The following is a 24,295-nucleotide window of genomic DNA, read 5'->3' on the forward strand; positions in this document are numbered from 1 at the left end:
AATCGTGTGGGACGTCTGGTTCGACGGCCGAGCTTTGTTTCTAAATAATACTCAGAAATCGGCGTAAAAATGCGCGCTCCGTTTTGAAAGGAGTTGAAAAAACTTGTCAATACACGGTTTACTTCTTTGCATTTCATTATTTTATTAAGCATCAAACATATGAAGCGTACCTACTACATATGTATCTTGCTTCAATACTGTCTCTTGGTAGTCTTGGTTATGGTTTAGTTAGTTTATCATAAAATAATATTTACATTTTTTTTTCACATTTCAGGCTCTACAAGTCAGGAGAGAAAACGTGCAAGAAGTGCCACCACGAGTGCCGTGATGGCTGCACCGGACCCACGTTGGCCGACTGCACGAGTTGCCGGCACGTGCGCGATGGGCCCTACTGCGTCGCCAAGTGCCCTGAGTCGCGCTACGTCTCCGATAACGGCACATGCCTGCCCTGCCACGCCAACTGTATCAACGGCTGCACCGGCCCCGAGAATACCGTCGGAGAAAACGGCTGCAACTCTTGCAAAAAGGCCATCATAACCGTCGAAGCCACAGTCGAGCAATGCCTCAGAGAATACGAACCGTGTCCCGATGGGTACTACAACGAATGGGTCGGGGACGTCAAACCGTTAGAAGGGAAAGTCACTATCGTCTGTCGAAAGTGCCATCCTCTTTGCATCAAGTGTACCGGATTTGGCATACACCAGCAAGTCTGTCAAGTCTGCAACGGTTTCAAACGTGGCGATCAGTGTGAAGACGAATGCCCTACCGATCATTTTACGGACACTGACAGCAGGACATGCACGCCATGCCACCACGAGTGCCGTGGGTGCACCGGCCCCGATTCAACAGACTGCATCAAATGCCAGTCTCTTAAGGTTTTCTTAAGCGAATCGAATTCAATCGACAACAAACAAGCTTTCAATTGCACTAGCATTTGCCCCCCGGACATGCCCAATAAAATATTATTCGACGAGCAGCTACAGAATACGATTGACGAGCCATATTGCTCGGCGACCAGCAGCGTCAAAGCGCCAATAACTGCAAGGACTCCAACAGTACTCATAATCGTCTTAATATTTGCGTTTGTGTTGCTGTTGATTCTCGGCATTATCGGGTACACTTGCAGGCAAAATGCAAAGGCTAAGAAAGACGCAGTCAAAATGACAATGGTATTGACTGGATGTGATGACAACGAACCCCTACGCCCGACTGATGTCAAACCCAATCTTGCCAAACTTCGAATTGTGAAAGAAGCCGAGCTACGCAGAGGAGGTATGTTGGGATTTGGTGCCTTTGGCAAAGTGTATAAAGGAGTTTGGGTTCCAGAAGGAGAAAATGTAAAAGTTCCGGTAGCCATTAAAGTTTTGAAGGAAGGAACGGGCGCGAACACCAGTAAAGAGTTTCTAGAAGAAGCATATATAATGGCGAGTGTGGAACATCCTAATCTCCTGAGATTACTTGCCGTATGCATGACCAGTCAGATGATGTTGATCACTCAGCTGATGCCGCTGGGCTGTCTCCTAGACTACGTTCGAACGCACAAAGAGAAGATTGGATCAAAAGCATTCTTAAATTGGTGCACCCAAATAGCTCGAGGCATGGCATATTTAGAAGAAAAGAGGCTAGTCCATAGAGATCTAGCCGCTCGCAATGTCTTAGTACAAACTCCAAATTGTGTCAAAATTACTGATTTCGGTTTAGCAAAACTATTAGATATAAACGAAGTTGAGTACAAAGCTGCCGGCGGCAAAATGCCAATCAAGTGGTTGGCTTTAGAATGTATCCAGCATAGAATATTTACGCACAAAAGTGATGTATGGGCATTTGGTGTTACTATATGGGAAATTTTGAGTTACGGTGCTCGTCCCTATGAAAATATTTATGCGAAAAATGTGCCCGGTTTGATAGAGAATGGACTGAAACTCCCTCAACCGAGCATTTGCACGTTGGACATTTACTGCATAATGGTGTCGTGCTGGATGCTGGACGCTGAGAGCAGACCAACGTTCAAGCAACTGGCAGACACCTTTGCTGAGATGGCGAGAGATCCCGGCCGCTATCTTGTCATTCCTGGAGATAAGTTTATGCGACTTCCATCCTATTCTTCACAGGTAAACATTTGATCAAGTTTTTGAGGCTCTTTTCACGGGCTTTATTTAAAGTATAATCTTGAATTTTAATAAATTACAGTCTCCCACGGTTTCAAAACCTTTTTAATACTTGTTACGAATAAATTAAAAAAAATGAAGTTGAGTAACAATTTCTCTTGCCATTAATTCCTCCTTTTGGACGTTAAGATTTTCGATTGTTATGACTACTATAAGGAAACTATTTTTTGTTGCAGGATGAAAAAGAGCTTATACGAAACCTTTCATCAGCAATGGAAGGTCCTGAGTCCCTCGTAGAGGCAGACGAGTACCTTCAACCAAAGTTCAAGTCAGGTGCTGGCACTGTTACTTCGAATTCGGCTACCAGTGCTGGAGTGGAGACTCAAACTAGCTCATTGAAGCCATGTACCTCTTCGTCCTGGGCTCACAATGCTCCCGGTCCAGAAAGCGCCACTCCTGACGGGTCCAAAGCCGAAGCATGGGATCATGAAATGTTGAGGTACAACCAGTCAAATCCAGACGGCCCCGAGATGAGACACTATTACAACAATGGAGTATGTGCCTCCGACGGCTCGAGCTCTCGGTACCGCGACACGAAGCGGCCAGAGGGATCTGACGGCGGCGACTTCGACAGTATGTCCAAGATAAAAGAGGCGCAAGTCGGCAACCTCAAGCTAAACTTGCCTTTAGACGAGGACGATTATTTAATGCCTTCGCCGCAGCATAATCAAAATGCCTCAACTTACATGGATCTAATAGGCGAGGGTGGCGAAAGCCCGGAAAAGGACTTGCGGTATACTGGCTTCGTAGCGCTCGGGCCCAAGCGTTGTGTGGACAATCCCGAATACTTAATGAGCGAAGAGAACGTGCCCACACAAACACTGGGCATCCCCACTGAACCCGTGCCCTTGGAGTCGCTGGCGAGTGACGCTAGTGGTGCGAGTGGCGAAGTGCCTCAACCCGGTACCAGCAAGTACCTGCCCCAGCGCTCGGTGGAAGAGGAATCCATGTCTGACCATGAATACTACAACGATCTGCAAAGAGAGCTGCAGCCGCTACGCAAGAACGAAACAACAGTTTGAGTTTCGTGATTTGTGGACTGTAGGACATCTGCGGCTAGTGGTGCGTGTTACGGACTGCGAGCTGAGTGTGCTCGGGACTGATCTCTCGCTAGTGACTGTTTACTTAAGGCGCTCGCGCGCTCCGTGCCATTTGAGTGATGGCTAGTGTTAGTTTGTTGGGAACACATCAACTTAAGAATTTTATTTAGTTATTAATGTGAAAGCATTTTGTTATTTTTTTACTGCATCTGAGTAAGCAACTGTTATAAAACAAAAATTGTATAAATATTTTTATTGGGTGCTCACGCACTGATATATGTATATTTAAGTTATTTATTAATCTAATATAAGGAAGGCTATGTTTATTTTCTTTGATACGTTAACTTAGGGAGTGTTATTTAATTATAAAGCTGTGATAATTAGATTTATTACATGGAGACCAGCGAAATGGAATATTAAAAGGCTGGAACACGGAACTATGTGAATACTAAAGCGTTAAGTTAGCTGCGCCATTATACCTAGCCTAGCCCATGCGTCGCACTTCTTTATTGGAAGTGGCCGAGCTGTCACCTTCTGTTTTTTTGTAGCCATCAATTTTTATATAGGTAGATATTTATACCTGTTCTTGCCTGCGGACCTATAATGATGCACTAGATGTCAATAATATCTTCCTAAACTTCACGGAACCTTTATATAAAATATATAAGGGATCTTAAACTATACATAAGGTCCACAACAACAAGACCAATCTTGCTTGCAACTTGCCGGTTGTTCGGAGCCATTGTTTGTTTAAGCCTGTACATAAATACGATGAAATCGATATAAAATAATTAAAAAATAATAATTTTTACTATCCCTGGAATGGACAGTACGAGTAATAGATAAATACTTTTGATAGCATTGAGTACTGTAATTGTGTACGTTGGGATCAAGTAAAATTAATAGTGTTGCTTCCTTGAAAATATAAGACAGCTAAGGGGCTATTCATAAATTACGTCATTTCAAATTAGGGGGGGGGGGGGGGGGGGTCTGGACATTTGATGACGGTAGCATGAAGTAGGAGGAAATGGGGTCATTTGAAGCATGATTTTTGGATGATGATAGGGGGGGGGGGGTCAAAAATCGTCAAAAATCGATGACGTAATTTATGGACAGCGCCTATGCGGCTATTTATTATTAGACTTAAAATATACATGTAAATATAAAAATATATAAAGCAAAGTGTAAAAGACGATATAAATAAGTATTGCGCTTGAATTTCAGGCGTAGGCTGGAAGCACAAATATTCACCTTAAATGCAAATATGATATTGTAAAGTAAAATATTAGTTTAAGTCTTGTTATTTGACCAAACCCTCGTTTGCCATTTAATTTTGTAAATATATTCGATATAGTAATAGGAGATATATAATACCTATAATAGGTAAAGTGCGTTAGGTTTATAAAAGTTAAATGCATAAAAATACGGGATGTATTTGTGATGCTCCATAAGATAAGGTACCTAAGTAACAGGGTGCTGTTGGTATTTTGAATGTCGTGTCAATACGTTAGCGTGGTCTGAAGTTACAGTACTTACATTTTATGTAGAAAATAAACTCTGCTAAAAGATGTTTCACATCAATGGATGAAATGGAATGTACCCGTCCCTCCTGACAAACCTCCTAAATATTTGCTATTGTACTAAGACACGAGTAGTACCTATCGACGGACTTATATTAAGTACTTATAGTAAGGTACCTTCTCGTATGGATGTAAACTTCCTATACATTCTTTCTGAAGAACTATAGAACATTGTGCCATTAAAGATACGCTAAAAATTAATTGAAATAGAACCCCAGTTTAGCTCAATTACCTACATATTACTTGATTAAACGTTAGTGATGTTTGAACGAGTCATCTGAAATTAGAGCCTACGAGTCGTAAATATATAATGATGATTGTAATTATGGCCTACGAGTCGTACATATATATTGTTGATTTTCTTTCCATAGCATACTTAAACGAAATGCAATTAATTTAATTTATTTATTATGTAAGTTGACATTGTTTGTATGGTAATTTTATCTTGTGAACGTTTTGGGGTCACCTCTAAGCCCGCAAGAGTTTTTCACAAATAAAATACAAAATGAAAAGATAGTTGTCTACGCAACGATTTAAGCATATTAATCTTTACCGTTTATTTTTTAGGGTTCCGTAGCCACCTTAAATTGTTTCAACATTTCTGTATTTTAGTAAGTTTTTCATGTAATAGTCAGCAGCAGAAGTTGCTAAGCGGGCAAGGTGTTCAAAGTTACCTTGACACACTCTTATTCTCTTAACAATAAAGTCGCGTCAAGATCATTTTGAACACGTGGCCCGCTAGTAACTTCTTCTGCTGACTGTAGGTATTAGAAAACGAAGTGCAGATTCAAAAGACTCGTTCAAACAAAGCTTATAACGGGCTATTCATAAATTTCGTCATTTCAAATTAGGGGGGGGGGGGGGGGGGGGTCTGGACATCGGATGATGGTAGCATGACGTAGGAGGAAACGGGGTCATTCGAAGCATGATTTTTGGATGATTTTAGGGGGGTGGGGGAGTCAAAAATAGACGACGTAATTTATGGACAACCCCTAAACACAAAGTGCAAATAGTTAGAGCCCATGTCATGATCGTATCTAAACAGAAAGATCGATCCTGACATTGGCACATCACTAAAGTTAGACCAAGATAAGTCTGCAACGATTTTGATGACACGCGCATTGCAAGTGTTATCTTAGGGCCCCCCCACATCTGGCTGGCGTCTTTCGAGCGTCGGCGTCTACAATTCTACGGCCGCTGCTCGACGCAACGTCGACGCAGCGTCGACGCAACTGCGCAGCGACGTCATTTTCCATAGCGCTGACCAGACGCCGACAGACGCCGACGCTCGAAAGACGCTAGATGTGGGGGGGCCCTTAAGCGTCAAAATTCTATGAAATTATGACGTATAAATACAAAACTTCCACTGCGTGTGCTATCAAAATGGTTGCAGACTTATCTTGGCCTAACTCTAGGCAAATATGCCTATATGTAATTTTATTATGTGTAATAAATGCATTTCGATATATCGAACATAGTTTATATGTAAATAAATAGTTTTGACATGGCTAACATTGTTTTGCGCTTTCGCGCGGAAGTATGCGGTTTTATGTACTTGTACCTTGATGAAACAAATGTAATTAAAGAAATTAAATAACTTCTTGTTTTATTCCATCCCCTATTAATAAAGTACTTTCACAATCACTGAAACAAATATCCTATTCGCCGTACAACGAATTAATATTATGTACCTATTTATGTATTACCCGTCTAATATACGTCATTATCACTCTGATATTTATAAGTCGCTCCGGTATTCGAGCGTGACAGCGTATAGCGATGTCCTGCTCGCACACCGGAGCGCCGTGCGAATTCGCATTTGTCAAGAAGCTAAGTCAGCAGATTGGAGAAAACAAGATGCTAGACTTGGCGAACAATTGGATAATAGGACGAGGATATTAAACAATATTAAACATTTGGATGTATGTAGTATACTCATTTATTGGTAAAATGTAAAATTAAAAAATACAATTAAGTTCGTTATCAAATAAGGATGTAAAAAATAGCATAAACGACAAATTACGTACATAAAGTAATTAGCCCTTACATCTAAATTAATCGTGTAGTTTATTGAATGTTAAATTGAAAGATTTTACGTAAATGTACATCATTTCATATCGGTATATTCAACCCTTTAGTCCGTAGCGGCAACATATTTGCCATCATACTTAAAACAAAAACGCATCTCTAATAAGAATTACGGTTCGGAACCGAATTACTATAAAGGAATATGAAATGGTTAAAAAGTTAACCCAACTGATTTTTTTTTGTTTGCTTGTCTCTTATTTTGTTGAAAATTAGAAGTTTAGACATGTACAAACAGAAACACATCTAACTGTACATCGGTGGACCTTATTACTAAAGACATTAGGTCCCACCGATGTACAGTTAACAGTGTGGGCGATGGTACAGTCAGCAGCAGAAGTTGCTAAGCGGGCGAGGTGTCCAAAATTACCTTGACACGCTCTTATTCTCTTAACAATAAAGTCGCGTCAAGATCATTTTGAACACCTCGCCCGCTTAGCAACTTCTGCTGCTGACTGTACATTTGTTCTACATACGATTATTTTTAGAAGGCTTGGTCATAAAGATGAAACCACAACAACACAGTTAACTGACCACCTTATTTCGAAGTAATAAGATTTACAATTGGTCAAACTTAGTTTATGGCATATGTGCTGATGAAAGGCATTATATTATGTACATATATAAAAGGTATTTTTATATATTTACAATTGCACTATATTGAATAATACAAATATGGACGGAATTTTACACTAAGTCGCAGTGGTGAGGCGTCCACATTAAAATAGGTACACAGCTGCCCTACTGTTAAGCTAAAAAGCAGTATTTTAAATGAAAATCGAGCGCAAACATGAACCTTAAAATCTTAATCTGAAAGTTTTATTTTTGAGTCCATTATGTTTCTGAGATGCCTTAGGAGGGCAGATTGGCTTGCCTAGTATGACAATTAACGGAGAAGTATAGAACGTGATCGTATCGTCCATACAAAAAAAAGAAATCGTTTTCCACTTCTAAATATTTTTTTATTCTACATATTTTTTTAATATAATAGGTATTCCTTTTTTTCAAAATTTGCCATACAATAAAATATTTTTTTTTAAAGCGAAACTTATAGACCTACAATATATTATGGTGAAGCGATTGACATGAAAATCAAAGTGATGTGTTAAGATTTAGTTAGTGGAAAGCTTGTTCTCCCCAAATGGAAATTGTGTTACTTTTGTCAGTAGCTATACTTCCCTCTTAACACTTGATACCTACTACGATGTTCTTGAAGGAAAAAATAAGCATAACCAATATTCCTTAGCTAGTATGACGACCCGCCACTACTGTATTAGGTCGAGCTAGCTCTTTACAAATCAACCGTAAGTATATATAACATATTCTAATTAAAGTATAAAACATATTCGAAAATCTAGTAAATAATCCGATATGTCTAAAGTAAATATTTACTATACTATAAAATTTAAAGTGGAATGTTTGTCACGACTGGAATAGGTACAAGAACTCAGACATGAAGATGAAAGTCTACCAGGGGGCCTAGTTAAGTGCCAATCGTCGATAGTAAAGCAGGCCACTGACGAGCCTTCCAAATGGATGCCGTTACAATGGATTCATCCAAATGGACGGCAACCTAATATTAAACATTGTACGTTTTTGACATTCACGGACCGATTTTGGATTGCAGCCACGCTATTTGGACTGTTGGAAGGCTTGTCAGTGGCCACCTTAAAAGCCAATCTAAAGTTAAAATGTGTGTTAAAATGATCACGTAACTTTTCCTTGCATCTGTTATGTATATATTTTTTTCGATCGGCCTTTGTTTTGTGTAGCTGTTTCAAGCAGAAGCACATAATAAATAATAGTACTAGGTACAGACGGTTCACTCTCTAACTCCACTGTCAAAAAGATGCAGTAGAAATCGTTTTTATTGACTACCAACAACCATGGCGCCATTTCCATGGTTGGATATTTCGTTTACAACTTAACCCTCTGACTGCGGAAACGCTTTTTTACATAATATGGAACACAGAAGTTAAAAATTTTAGTGCCCAGCTTCTAAATTCCTACAAAAGGAACCCGACTAGCAGAAAAATTGTTGAATTAATGTAGGGGTATGGGGTAGAACGATGAATTTGGCACAAGAGATTATCGAGTTCATGGACACATACAGCACCTGTGGTACGTGCCGACTTCATTAATATATACTTACCTACACGGAGTATATGGTAAATATTAAATGCATTATAATTCAAAATACCTACCTATAAATATGTATAATAAACTCTCTAAAGTTAATAGAAAAAAGAAAATACACTTATAGCAACATCGGAATGTGAAATAAAAAACAGAATAAGAGAGACATAACATAACAGAAACATATTAGAAAATTTAGAAATAGGAAGGGGAGATAAAGATTACAAAGTAGATAATTATAAATATACTACTCGTATTTTCTCAGTATTTCTTAATGGTCAATGCGGGGAAGACCGGCATACTTTATTTATAATAAAGTTTGAATGGATAAAACTAGGGTATGAGTGTAGATTAAACCACATGACCCGATGGGGTAATGAAAATTATACTTTACGATGTTGTTATAATAAATTGGCAAAATAAGGTACCCGGTTATATTAAAAAAAAAAATTAACTCGGCGGCTAGGAGGTCCTCTCACGCCAAGTAAGGTAAAACCGTCTGGTGCTTAAGCTTTAACCAATAAGTGCCTATTAATAGGACCTTCAGCTTTATTTTAATTAACTACTATCTAAATAATGTAAATTTGGCATCGTAAATGCAATATTCGAGATTACAGACTTTAATGTTTATGTAATATATATGTGCGTGAATGTATGGACGTGTCTGGATGCCGGCATTTTACTCTCGGGCACAATATTTCATTCGACATTCAGCCACAATTAGGGCTTGCAATTCGAATATTCGAATATTCGAATTTCTCGAATATTCGGCCTGTTTTGATATTCGAATATTCGGCCGCTCAGGTTTCGAATATTCGAATATTTTTTATTACTATAAAAAATCTATTTAATCCGCTGCAGTTACAGTTTCTGTGTGTTTTCCGGGTATTTACAGTGAATGAGTAATGGTAGGTACCCAAATACGAAGGAAATAATATTTTTACTGTATTCCTCTCGATAGACTTCGTGAATACAGTGAAACCTAACTCAATTTGAAAGAAAACGAAATCACAAAGTATGTTATTTTTACGGTGCATAAGTTTTAAGTTAAAGGGTCATTCTGTTTATTAAGACTAAACCTTGCCCGCACTTATCGCAATTCTCAAATTTGATCATACCAAACCTGCCCAAGTGCCCAACTAGGTAATCTAACTATGCACCTTTAGCTGACAAATAATCCAGTAGTCAACTAACTTTTTCCCTTAAATATTCCAATATTATATAATTAAGCCGACCATTAATTAAGGCCTCTGAGTGACTACAAGTTAATTTAAATCAGAAAATAATTACCTACTAAAAAAAATTTCTTACATACCTAGGTTTGGTTTAGATGATTAAAGTTATATTATTTCACTCAACGGCGCATTTATAATAAAAGTTTTATCTAGAAATATTGAATACGTTTTATTTTGGCGTTTTACTTGTTTTTATAAATGTGGGCATCTCATAGTAGGATGATAAAATCTAGTCAATTAAGTGGATTTCTGCAAAATATCATTAGTTTTAGCAATATGTGAAATAAGCTTTTGAATAAAACGATAATAAACCGATTTCTCGTTCTTTTTCTTATGTTTTATAATATTCGAATAATTATTCGAATATTCGAATATGTCGTCAGAAAAAGTCGAATATTCGAATACCTGAAAGTTTCGAATATTTGCAAGCCCTAGCCACAATTGAAAATTGTGTAAAAATATATGTGATAATTCTCGATCAAGTTATGGGCTCACTCATAAGAGTCATAAGTATTTTTGCTACTTATGCATTAAATACGCTCTGTTCAATTGTGAGCTAAAATACACTACATTACATTATACTTAAAATATACTATACTACATTTACATTACATACGGCAATTGTGCGTAATTAGCCATTTTATAAATATTAAAAATACGTTATTTCTCTAAGTAATGTTTCGCGATACAAAACTATTACTATCAGAATCGACTGATTTAAGTACAGCATTTTAAATTTTACAATACTTTCTAAGCCATAATAAAATTGTTACCTACAATAACGTAATTTTATCACCGAAGTTTCGTAGATTACTGTAGCCCTACACGGTATTATAATTGCCAACAATACATTAATTTTATTTACCGAATTAGGTTTTTTAAAACACCATGATGTACTTAACTAATAATTTATATTTTATTTCAAAGGGGATTTTTTGACTGGACTAATTTATGATAGTACCAACCTCCCAAGACCCAGTCATATAAGGAAAAATAATACAAAACTTGTCACTGAGATTTGAATCTACGGTGGAAGAAACAGAGTTGATTATGGTTTGTTTAAAAATTGAACGGAACTAAACAAAGGCAACTCTGTTCCTATTGAACATGATTTAAATTTCATCGAACTTAGGTATAAGTCCTATAGGTAGGACCGTAAGTAGGCTAAAATAACCCGGGTTTAAGGTAAAATTATATTTATACTTATGTAATAAATTATATAAAAAAAATCTTTAATAAATAGGTTCCACAAAACTGACAAATTAATACTTAATATCATTATACAACCTTTAAATAGTGGTTAATTGATTAAACAACCAGATCGATAGAAATACTTACAAAATAATAAAATACTATTTAATATTGCTTAGTAATGATTTACGTTTATATGATTATGTATAAAGATTAAAGTAACAAAATGCAATAAAATCACTAACCGTAAAGATCGTGCTATTTAAAAAAGCATTGAGCAAAAATTTCTAAGAACTGTAAAACATTTGGAAGCGCTAGAATTCATCGAAGTATAAAAAAAATAGTTTCTAAATTCATAGCCGTTAAGAGCGGCAATTTGTCATTTAAATATACTTTAAACCTGTCAAATACATTATTTTTCAAAAATGGCCAAAATATTAAATGATGATTTATCAACCGTTTTTCATTTCATATGTTTAAAATTCTCACCAAGCGTCATAGCGAGCAACCTGCTTACCTAATTGTTTTTCCAACTGACTACGTTTGTTAAATAGAAAAAAAAAACCTTCAAGTCGGAGACATGTTCATAGGATCGACCAAATCGGAGTTTAAGGCAATAGTGTCCGGTGAACAAGGTACCCTAAAAATGCCGAATGTTTCATTTTGACTACAACTTAACCCAACATATTTTACATACTACGTCATATTTTGGGATTACAATTGGTTTGTAAAGTCTTTATTGCAATTGAAACTCCAATTCGATCGATCTTTTAACCCCTCAGACGCCAAGCACGCATAAACTCGTACGTCTGTTCGCTTTTTTCATTAAGTCGCTAGCGTCCGTGATCTTGACGTATGATTTTTGTGTGGCGGTCTTCACATTAGATCCGAATTCGCACGTCGCTCTGCGTGCGATCAGGACATCGCTGCCACGCTCATACAACGGAGCGACTGCGAATTTGTATCAGTATGATTTTACCGCGTATGACGTTGAAAGGGTTAAAGCGCTAGCTACCTCCTTACTCAGAGTTGTCCTTCTTGTTTCTCCTGTGGCGACGGTGCTTGCTGTTGGACAAGATCTCGTATGCTTGCTGAATCTCCATGAAGCGTTCCTGCGAGAAAAGTTATTTCAGGGTACTGCACTAATCAGTTACTCTATATGAAACTTCAATATGATTTGATGCTATAAAGTACCTAATATACTTACTCTACTCTTTGTTATGAAATGAAGTTAGAAAAATTCATATTGTGACGTCACAACTTCATATAATTAATTCAAAATTGTTTGACAAATGGCGAAGCAGAACTGAGTCCAATAAAAATATTCACTAATTTGTTCTTTCCAAGACATCTACAGTGGTTCTCTCAAAAACTCGACGTCCAATAATAAATTAGAGTAATTCGCCAGGAACTGGCCGCTCTAAACTAAAAATGAATTCTATTCACCTATAAATAGAATTCATTTTAGTATAAGGTGGCCAGTTATTGAAAGCTGGCCAGCTATTGAAACCTTATACTAAAATGAATTCTGTTTATAGGTGAATAGAATTTGTCATTTTTGGTTTGGGGTGGCCAGTTACTGGCGAATTACCCTACTGCTGACCAGCCGAATGTGCGAGTGTGTGGTCGAACCCATAGGCACTTGAGCGTTTTCCAAAAAAAATGTACATTTCATTCTTGTCTTCAAAATATTGACTTCTTGGGCTCATTTTACTCAGAATCATTTGTACATTCACGCCTCACACATGAAAAAATGTGTCCCAAGATTTCCTTTCCAGATCGTCACATTTTTGTATGAAACGTTTTTTTATTTGTATGAACGTGATGCACTGGAAAAATATCGTTTCATACAAAATTATGGGACACATTTTTGTCATGTATGAGGCGTGAATGTACAAATGATTCTGAGTAAAATGAGCCCAAGAAGTCAATATTTTGAAGACATGAATGAAATTTATTTACATTTTTTTGGAAATCGCTCGCTTACAGGCACGAAGTTATTTTTATTTTAATGCGCGAGAGTAGTTTCTGTTTTTCAAATAGAGATAGTTATATAAATAGAGATAGTAATATTTTATCCCCCTTATTCATAACATAAACGCGCTACAAGCCTCAATAATTAGCTACGAATCGTTTGTCTTTATCTATCATTTTGAGTAATGTATTTGTAAGAAAGGGATAAAACATAATTTAACTAAACCAGGCCCGTAAAGTTTTATGAATAAGGGGGTATATCGTTAGTTTGCGTTCAAAGTATTACAATCTATTTGTTGTATACCTATATAGAGACTTTTGTTGAGATATTATTAGACAATTGTACTTTTGTCGCTGACTGTACAACCTGTATCGGCCTGTCAGTTAGAACAAAATTTTGACAGTTCCGAACAACTGACAGGCCGATACCGTCCGGCGGACTGTTAATCAGTGGGCCCCTTAAAACGAATAATACCTGTGCGGCCCGCCTCAGCGCCTGCTCCTTCACTTTGTCAGGGTGGTGCTCGCGGGACAGGCGTCTCCACGTGGACGTGATCTCCTGCTGGCTCGCGTCCGGCCCCAACCCAAGGACCTGCAATCGAGAACCAATGTGAAATAAGTACAATAATGTTATAAATAGATGTCATATACAGTAGAATAGAAGGGAAGTGACAAACACGTCATACTAAGCGGATGTCATATACAGTAGAATAGAAGGGAAGTGACAAACACGTCATACTAAGCGGATGTCATATAAAGCATAGTTGATTAACTTCTTATTTTTGTTAATTTTTCCGAATTAATCTGAAATTCCTTTGTGTGAGATGAGTTTTATTAACCTTGTACCAATTATTAACTTGTCACCGAGAATCGAAACTAAAACGGCCACGAAAACCAGCGAATGTGTCAGTATATCTGGACAAAATTTCAAGAAAACAGGATTTATAGGTCGTCAAGCAGGTAGGTAGGTAAGCGGTTTGTCACTATAAGCGAAGTCATCTTATCCGACTTTGTCAAAAAGAATTTTATATGAAAACCAAACTTCGCACAGTAATTACGTCATAGTAAGCGGTTGGTCAGTATAAAGCTCGGTTTTCCTAGGATAGCGGTGCCATGGTCAGTATAAAGCTCGGTTTTCCTAGGATAGCGGTGCCATCATATAGCGGCCGTCTCCATACTAAATAATACGGCTAAATATGGGTCGTAGTATTTGTATGGAGACGGCCGCTATATGACGGCACCGCTATTCTAGGAAACCAGAGCATAAGCGGAGTCATAATAAACGGATTCGACGACATAAAAAAATGACCAAAGGCCTCGTGGTGGAGGCTGGATTCGAACCGTTGTCTTTAGCTTACGCGAATAACACCCTGGACCGTCACGACGATCGTCACGGCGGTACCCATCCCAATTTCTCGAGCACGTGCAATCTTAGAAAGACTATGACGTCTTGACCAACTCTAAGGGCCCACAGTACGTGCTTGCACCTCCTATATTCAGAAAAATAGTTTTTAATTGCGAAACCTTATGGTTCTTGTTTACATCGGTGACGTTCGATGACTTCAACGTCTGTTGACAAAGTGTCTCTTTGCCAGTAAAATAAATTAGTATGTACCATCGACCACACTGATAACTGTACATCGGTGGACCTTATGCCTATTATAATAAGGTTCACCGATGTACAGTTAGGAGTGGTGGTGTTTGTACACTTTGTACCACTGAAAATCCGCAACGTTGCGGGCCGACTACAAGTTAGGGTATACTTTACCTTGTAGGCGTTCTGTTCGCCATGTGGGTCGGACAGATCTATGATCTGCTTCCACACCTCGTACCAGCCGTGGTGCTGCGCGTACTGATACGTCTCGTAGAGGCACTGCTTCACGTCTAGCCACCTGTAATGATAAGTAGTTGGAGTTTCTTACTCAAGCACAGAATAAATAATAGTACTTGGTACAGAAGGTTCTAACAAAACGCGTCTATTACGACAGATATGACCACTAGGTGGCGCAAGCGCGAGCAAGCGTCCGTCCCATTCCGTCCGCGGCAACTACTACTGCTAAACACCAAAATTGGTTGAGCCGCAAGTACTTGTAGCGACGCGACGAAATCGCGGAGTGAGCCACGCCTGCTGTAATCACAAGCGTGCGTTGGAGTTTCTTTCTCAAGTCTAAACAGATTGATACAATAAAAACTACATATGGTTCAGACTAGCATGGCTTTATTAATGTTAGTTTAAATGTAGCAAACATACGTAAGAACATTTATATGTATGTTTTACCATATGCTATTGAGTATATGAGGTTTAAATAAATGTGTACAACAAAGTTTTACTATCAGGATATTTTGTGTTTTATATAATTGAGGTGCTTGGACCATCTCACTAGGTACCTAGAAAATACAAATAAATTGCCGAATCAAGACAAAATTAACCTCTACCTTAACTTTTACTGCACCTAATATAACAACTACATTGTCAATCACTAATCTAGGACTAGTTTTAATACGAATTCTTATTTACTTGCTAAATGAAATCATATGAATCATATGAACATCATCATGAACATAAGCTAGTTTTTTCTTACATTATGTGCGGAGAATAAACTCACATGGCCATCTGATTCGTGTTGTATTCTTCAATATGGCAAATGAAAGTGATGAAGTGATACAGGTTGCAATCACACAACGCGATAACAAACCACGAAGAAAATTCCTGGCATTAGACAAATTTAGTGATATGTGAAGTCTATACTCAACACTATGCATTGGAATGTGTAGGTATATAATAGATTACCTGACCTACTTCTAACCGAACGGTTGAGTAAAAAAACAAAACGAGTGTGCAGTTGATTGTTATTTAGCAATGTAAGTGAAAAATATACGCTATGACGCACGCAACGGACACGCATGTTACACAACTTTTATATTTTAAAACGTTTTATTGTAAGTAATAATATCTATTTGTTATACAAGGTGGCAAAGTTGTTGTTAAACCTCTCGTGCTATTGATACCAACAAGCGAAAGATTCCAATATTGACACCACACCAACCCGGAGAAAATATGAATTGTAAGATATCAAAAAAAATCAAAGCAAATCGACTCCAAATGAATGTTATTAAATATTTATCATTGAAAATCATCATTTAATAATCAATTCTACTGCATTTGATTACTTTGCCTCACGTGTGAATAAAATGCAACTTTGCTATCAGTTTTTGAACAATCAAGAGAGCCTTTACCAGTTGGTGTGGTGAAAAATAATAAGCGCATATCACACATGCAGAATCATACCAACTTTCTATACTTCGTTAGTACATAGTTTGAAATTAATTAGAAAATGTTTGGACTTCGATAACAGTTTGAGTTCAGTTTCTGTATCATAACTAATGCAATATTGATGCGAGGTATGCCAATCAACCTTGTAGGCGTGTAGCATTATCAATGCTAAATAAATTACGCCTCGTTTTTTATCTGCGTCTGAAGTTGCAGTTTCTGTTTTCAGTAGCAAATTAACTTTTTTTTGTTATTTTATGTTTTGCGATGATCATGATGTGTGATGATCAACATGATGATGATGATGTTTTGCGTTGATAACACACGCAGTATCATACACCATAGCTGCAATCCTAAAACTCAATAGAAGTCCAGACATCAATAGATAGAGCTGCGCGGGCTCTTGACCCAGACAGTGTATGATCATGGCTTCATTGGTTTAACATTTAGACCAATGAAGTTTAACTCATATAAAACAATTAGGAAGAGTTCTAATAACAGCAGTTTCAAAAGATACAGGAAGTGGGTCACGTACACACACAAACCCAAGATAGCAATTCTTGAAGTACAGGCAGGCCTATGGAACTCTCCGCGCGAGCTCGGATTTATACCTACGAATCTGTTACCGTTCACGGTAGAAAAGCAAGCCAGTTGGTTGCCACACGCGCTCACGCACGCACGTTACCGCGCGCCGCACTGTCAATTTTTACGATAGTTACAAGCTACGTAGGTACTATTGAATTTCTTTAATTAAACATGTAATGTTTATTACGACAAATGTATAGATATCTATCTATTTGAAATAGGTAGCAATTTTTTAATTTATTTTGGTAAATGTTTATTTTAACGACAGTAAGTTAACTTTACACCGGAAAGTACCGTAAAACGGGGTGAAAAGACACGATTTTCAACTTCAAGGACGATTTTCGCCAATAATCCAAATGATAAAAGTAATAATTTTGATATCATTTTTTGAGTCTTGGTTAGTTCTTCAATTTTGCATTTGTGAAATAAATTTTTACCTATCCAATTCAGAGAAAATCAAAGAAAACTACCTGTTTTCTCCATATCCTTAAAACGGGGTCGATAGACACAAGAAAGGGGTGAATAGAAATATTAAGTTTTAGCTGTCATAGGCATCGAATTTGGTCATTATTATGCTGATACTCTATTGGCAAATGGTATATATATCTGTTAAACAGCTATTTAACACAAAATTATTTTTTCGTGTCTTTTAACCCCCAAGGCGTGTCTTTACACCCCTTTGTCGTATCTAATCACCCCCTATGGCGTAACTGTTCACCCCATATGCGTGTCCACTGACCCCTTTAACACGTAAATTTGCTTGTTATTGGTTTTTTGCAAAAAAATGCTTTATTATAGAGAAAATTTGTGATATTATTTATTATTTAGGTACTACAGATACTATATTACCAGGTTAGCTAACTTTTACTTAGTTAATGTCAAAACATTTACCGCTAGAACAAAGTTCAGACAGGCTTACCTACTCATTTATGGCTTAACTATTGTGTAACATTAATCTCTATCTGGTTTTAAAGTACACGAAGTTTTAAAACTAATTCTTGCTGGGATAATTGCGCGGTTTATAAAACGGCGTAAACACTGCGGTTATTGCAGGGGCATATGACCTTTTAAAATTAGTATTTCGCAAACACTAACGCATAAATGGAATATTAGGTATAATTTAAGATTTAGCTTTCCTGTTATTTCATTCCGCTGTTTAAGTAGGTATTTATTTATCATTTCTAAGCGTCAGCAACCCTAGCGTTGTGTCGGTGCGCGCGGTGCGGGGAGCGGCGCGCTGAAGGTCACTCCATTGTATTTTTGTGTAGGTATCAAAACGGCAGTGGCGTGCCTAGGGTTTCGGAGCAAGGCAAGCCGAAAGATATGTTTTCGTAATAAATGTCCAATCTCACTCTTTGGACTCAAATGAATTTGCTAGCGTATCGCGGCGAGCTATCATAGCGCACAGCACAGGGCATACTAGGTACTACCATAACTACTAGATAGAATTTTACAAACATATCAGAGGGCCTACCGCGTACACTAAAATTTGCAAATTGCATGCTTCTTTCTCTGTCACTCTAATTACGCCTTAATTGGAGTAAACCAACAATCCTTGTGTTTTGTAAACGGCCCGGCCGTACAAAATTTTCTCTTAATGCGACTGACTTATCTGAGAATACACAAGTCGGGTGTTGGTTTTGGCGCGGAAATGATATATATCCCGTTTTTCTACAAAGTTTAACGATTTTACCTTGCTTTCGTTGAGTAATACGTGGACGCATCTCATACCGTCACAAGGAACAACTTCATCCATTGTTAACACTTATAAACGACACAACAAACGAACAAATCCACATTCACTACTTAATTCAAATTCACTTAAATAAATTGACCTTTCGTTACTTTCGACTCGACTAAATAATAATACACTTGAAGTAAACGCGTGCCCATGTGAACTTATGCAGCTAACTTCACACCAAAAGCTCGGCTTAAATCGCCTTATAAAATTGCTATACATACCAACAAATAGTTACATCGTTCTATGGCTTCGTTTGTAGGCTTAGACCGCCTAGAGCGGGACGAAAAAGCAAGCTCGCACTCGTCGGCGACGAGTGCGAGCAGGATAGCTGAATTCTCAGCAGATATTCATCCTACGCCTGATTTCTTTCGCGCGGAGGAGGCGCCACGGCAAAATTTTGCAACACGCTGGCGCCGCGGTCCGCGCGCTGTGGCTTGAATTTAATAATACGGGTTCATTTGGCGCGCGGTTTAAAAATAATCTATATTGATTATTGATCTTATCACTACGTAATTTCGGTAAGGCAACTAAGGCAAGCCCGGCTTTTGGGCTTGTATGGAAGTACCGCCACTGCAAAACGGTAGGTATTTGCGTTTTCTTTGAAAGATAAGTATCTGTTCGTAAGAACTATTATATAATCTGTGGTACAGGTAGCTGGCCCTCAGGGACAGGAACAGGGTCGCGCACAGCCCCAAGATAGTAACTACTCTAAATCTGGATATAACTGGTAGCACTCGTTTACATAACTCACCAAGGGCTAGTGAAGAAGTGGTGTATCGCCTCGTATATGGGCACCTCGTCGCCTTCGCTGTCCGTGATCGTGCCGTGGAAGTACAGGTAGCTGGCCCACAGGGACAGGAACAGGGTCGCGCACAGGCCCAAGATAGTAACTACTCTAAATCTGGATATAACTGGTAGCACTCGTTTACATAACTCACCAAGGGCTAGTGAAGAAGTGGTGTATCGCCTCGTATATGGGCACCTCGTCGCCTTCGCTGTCCGTGATCGTGCCGTGGAAGTACAGGTAGCTGGCCCACAGGGACAGGAACAGGGTCGCGCACAGGCCCAAGATGGCGATACGTCTGAAAACGAATTAGAAATTATACTGAAAAAATTCGATCGGAGAGAGGGTATAGGTCATTGTTCTTTTAAACTGCCTTTTTGGCCTTTTGTCAAGGTCATGGTGCAAGAAAGAAATAAAAAACCTTACTTGATGGCATAGAGGTTACTTTAAATATGTACTGTGTAGGCATATTTGCCATGAGTTGCTTTGTAGATACATAAATAAAGAAGTAAATTCAATACCTGTGTAGTTTATTGATTGAAAAGTACAGAATTGACACGATATGCTATTGCTATCCCATACAATGATAAAACAGCTTACGCTCACAACGCGTACGGTGTTGAATTCATTAGCTCAGCCTTATCTTACTGACATAAAAATGAAAACTTGGCACCTAAACACACAATATGAAGCTATTTTCTGTTTTTGTAACGTTAGTCTGGCTGTGCCGTATCAATATTTATTCAGTTACATGCACAAGTTGTTGTCAATAATTTGTTTTCGTTTCTGAAATTATATAATATCCATTGGGCTATATAAGCCAAGCCCTTGCTTTAAAATTATCTTTATAGTAGGCAATGTCTTCCATACCTTACATCCTTCCATATACTCAAATATTGAATGTGTAAAATGCTTACTTCACCCAGTGCCTCCTAACCGGCGTCCTGCGCCACTCTTTCGAGAAGGAGTCGAACGCGAGACACGCAGCGAGCACCATGAGCGTGAACCACACCGTCTCATCGTACACGTAGTAACGCAGCGGATACGCCGCGTACGCCGCCAGCAGGGGCCACTTGAGCGTGCCACGTTCGCGACCAATGTTACCCACCGTCCACACACCTGTGTAAACATAGTTAATAAGCAACTTTACAGGAAGAATTACCAAAGTAGACGTAAAATGCAATACAATATTAACCTTTCTCACTAAAACATTATAGTTCTTAATGGTATATGGCTTGTTTCGAGGTGTTTACCTTGACATTGGCATTGAATGTAACCTGGTAACAGATTAATTGGTTTAACATGTTTCATTATAGTTGCAGGGAAGATACTGAATATGAAATGCTTGGTATCTCAGAGAGTAATATTTTTATTACCTTACAAGCTATCATTTGGTATACAACACAAGGTACTCTTGACCTGATCAGCACTAAGCTTCGAATGTGTCTTGATTCTAACACTAGTCTAAATCAAAAGTGCAAAAAAAATGTAGCTATGTATTTACCAGTTACATAAAATTTGTGAATTTGATGTTACAGTCATCATCAATAAAGGAGCTAGTTTATTGAGTTAGACTTAATCCATGTGACAAAATAGCATGAACATTATTTACTGAAGTGTTGCCACATAAGGAGGTTTACAAAAGTTTAGTTGTCAGGCAGCTCAGAGCAGAGTAATCTCTTCATCTAAGACCGGAAGTTATGTAGTTATTACATTAGTTAAAATAATGAATAAATCAGTGAGAATTCTCATGTCTAACATGTGTTCTGTATAGCAGTACTCTAATTTATACGTAATTGTCCAAGGGGCAATTATTTATTATTTTTGAGATTTAACATGTACAATTGTATGACTTACCTATACTAGCAGCCAGAGGAATGAGAATGTTGAGGTATCTGAGGTTGATGCCATAGAACTCATCTGGTGGCACGGCATGCATCATGACCTGACCCCAGGAGTAGCCCACCATCAGCATTCCCGTGAAGCGATTCATGGAGAATGGTGGCTGAGGAACAATTACAACATATTTATTGCCTTCCTGCCTGTCATATATTTATAAAGTTGTAAAAAGTTATGAAGTTGTTACAATATTTGGTTTAAAATTAAAAACTGTTAATTGCACATGGTTTTATCAGTCTCAAAATACTAATCATCTGATCACAAACATGTGAAAGAAGTCCATGACTTCCTTACTTAAAAACAATTGGAGAGTTGGTACACAGGCTACCAACCGCAAAAAGTAGGTTACAGCTCAATAATTAACATAACAATAGTGCAATAACCTCACCTTCTTGTTCCTGATCATTCTGCCGACCAGCTCTTCCATGTACTTTGGGTCTTCGTTCGCGTCCCGCACATAGCGAGGGATCCTGAAGATCTCGCCCAGCCAGCCCACTCCGAACCCTCCCAGCGTAGACCACCACACGAATGCATGTCGGTCCCGTCGTAGGTAGAAATGGTGCACCCCGAATATACCACCAAATAGCCAGAGCACGTACGCCACGAGTACACTCTTTTTACCAGGAATACTGTCCCCTTTTACAGCCATTTTTGCGAAAACTGTGTCGAGCGGTATCAATTACACTTGGGGTAGTGAACCGTGGAAGATCAACAATTATTTTACTATTGTTTTAAAATTGTAACAATTGTATTAGTCATATGGAATTTTAACGTACTTCTTCGGAATGGTTTTATTCTTTGAATTGAATATTAAGCAGTTTCAAAAGTTTGACGCGACATATTTCGATGACATGACGTGTGACATTGGTGACATTACAAAAGTTGAGTGTTGCCATCCTTTTACACTAGGCTAACCATACTGAAGTAAAACGCAGGACAATGAAACGAGATTTCTTTCATTTTGGTCTATTCTAATTTATAAAAAGTAATTATAATAAAATTATTTGCCTAAGTGGTAATTAAATAGGTCTAGGATCTTTTAAACGTTGTTGTAGAGATATTGTTTCCGTATCTATTTATATTTCCTGTTAAAGATTGCATTATCAAGGTTTCAATGTAGATGAAAACACGCATTAAATACAAAATAATATTATTTATAAAATTGTTTAATTCAGATCCTGACAATTCGTCAAATTTTTACATATTATGCTCTTTATAATAGAAAGATAAAATTCTAAATGCAGATCACACCCGGAAGTTAACAACGACAACGTCAATCGTTAAAGAAACTTTTTTTTCGTGTAGCGAAAATACGTCAGTCAAACAAATGGTGTGAACGTAAAATCTATCTTTCCCATCTTTTCTGCTACATATTTACACAGTACCATACGGCCACATCCCGTGTGACCACAGAAATGCCTTATACAATAATTTACTGAAGTCTCCATCGATCGCGTCATTGGGACGTCTTGTACACAAATCAACTTGTCTAACATGTTTTCGCGTAAAATTCATTGAACGTCCTTGTGAGGGGTAAACGTAATTTGTCTCGGAGTGACCTGGAGCGTCGTCATCATGAATTTCGAGGACAGCGCGAGTAGTGGCTATGTCACGGCGGAGACGATATACGGGACACACGAGGATTCACACGTCGTGATGTCGGAGAAGGTCCAGACCCTGGCCGGAAGCATATACCAGGAGTTCGAGCGCATGATCGCGAGATACGACGAGGATGTGGTGAAAACGCTGATGCCGTTGCTGGTGAACGTCCTGGAGTGTCTGGACTCGGCGTACCAGACCAATCAGGAGCACGAGGTGGAGCTGGAGCTGCTGAGAGAGGACAACGAGCAGCTGGTGACGCAGTACGAGCGCGAGAAGGCGGCCAGGAAGCACTCTGAGCAGAAGGTAAGCAACAATAACTCGGCATAAAACCTTGGATGCATTTGTGCAATCCTTTGTTAGGCACAAGGTTAGCTATCAAAATAAAATTGTTGTTAGTGTGCTACGCATCTTTTAGTTTATCTGTTGTTTATGTTTTGTGTCAGCTCAAAACTGTGTTTCGAATGATATGTGCAATCCATTTTGTTATCTGAGCAGAAAGGTAAACGCACTGTCAAGCATATGAACTAAAATTAAGCATCATCATTATTGTCAATTTATAACATTTGTGATTATAATTGCCTTTGTCCTTTTGCTGCGCATAATTATGCATTTGGCATATGACCTAGTTATGATTTATGTTTTTGTTTACACTGTGTGAACATTGCCTATGACATAATTGAGATCTAATTGGTACATACTATACACATCCTACAATTTAGTGAATTATGTAGTTAACTCTAGCATGCAATTTTTTTCTTGCTTAATAATTAATTTATGCTTGCCAGTATACAGTCTAGTTTTTCATGGAGTTAAATAAACTCAGAGCTAAATATTGTGCATGTGCATATAATAATGTGATAAAAAATTGTAGTAGAAGTAATTTCAAATGTGAAACAGTTTGAAATATTTTATTACCAATAGGTATAATTATATGAAGTGAAACCATGTAAGTAATTAAACTGTTTTCCTCATAAGGCCCACCAACAAAATGACAGTTTGTTAGA

At 38.1% G+C, this 24,295-nt stretch overlaps 3 protein-coding genes across 4 annotated transcripts in view; 2 read left to right on the forward strand and 1 right to left on the reverse strand.

Moving 5' to 3' along the window:
* Positions 1-4,113, forward strand: part of LOC134804038 (epidermal growth factor receptor) — a 157,712-nt gene extending 153,599 nt beyond the window's left edge. For both annotated transcript variants that reach the window (XM_063776916.1, XM_063776915.1), the window contains exons 4-5: positions 275-2,111; positions 2,345-4,113. In XM_063776916.1, the coding sequence (XP_063632986.1) occupies positions 275-2,111; positions 2,345-3,190 (2,683 nt within the window). In that variant the 3' untranslated portion in view covers positions 3,191-4,113. The remainder of the gene's footprint in view (positions 1-274; positions 2,112-2,344) is intronic.
* Positions 4,114-12,412: 8,299 nt separating this feature from the next.
* On the reverse strand, positions 12,413-22,614 carry LOC134805363 (dnaJ homolog subfamily C member 22). Its single transcript, XM_063778698.1, has 7 exons — positions 22,078-22,614; positions 21,648-21,795; positions 20,708-20,909; positions 19,945-20,088; positions 15,178-15,301; positions 13,885-14,001; positions 12,413-12,547 (listed from the first exon to the last, which is right to left on the reverse strand). Exons 1-7 carry the CDS (start codon positions 22,336-22,338, stop codon positions 12,455-12,457), a joined length of 1,089 nt encoding a protein of 362 aa, XP_063634768.1. The 5' UTR covers positions 22,339-22,614; the 3' UTR covers positions 12,413-12,454.
* A 254-nt stretch (positions 22,615-22,868) lies between these two features.
* Positions 22,869-24,295, forward strand: part of LOC134804143 (JNK-interacting protein 3) — a 46,444-nt gene continuing 45,017 nt past the window's right edge. Inside the window, exon 1 of the mRNA XM_063777087.1 lies at positions 22,869-23,594. Within this exon, the coding sequence (XP_063633157.1) occupies positions 23,265-23,594 (330 nt within the window). The 5' untranslated portion in view covers positions 22,869-23,264. The remainder of the gene's footprint in view (positions 23,595-24,295) is intronic.

Source organism: Cydia splendana, chromosome Z (genome assembly GCF_910591565.1).
Source record: "Cydia splendana chromosome Z, ilCydSple1.2, whole genome shotgun sequence".
NCBI lineage: Eukaryota > Metazoa > Arthropoda > Insecta > Lepidoptera > Tortricidae > Cydia > Cydia splendana.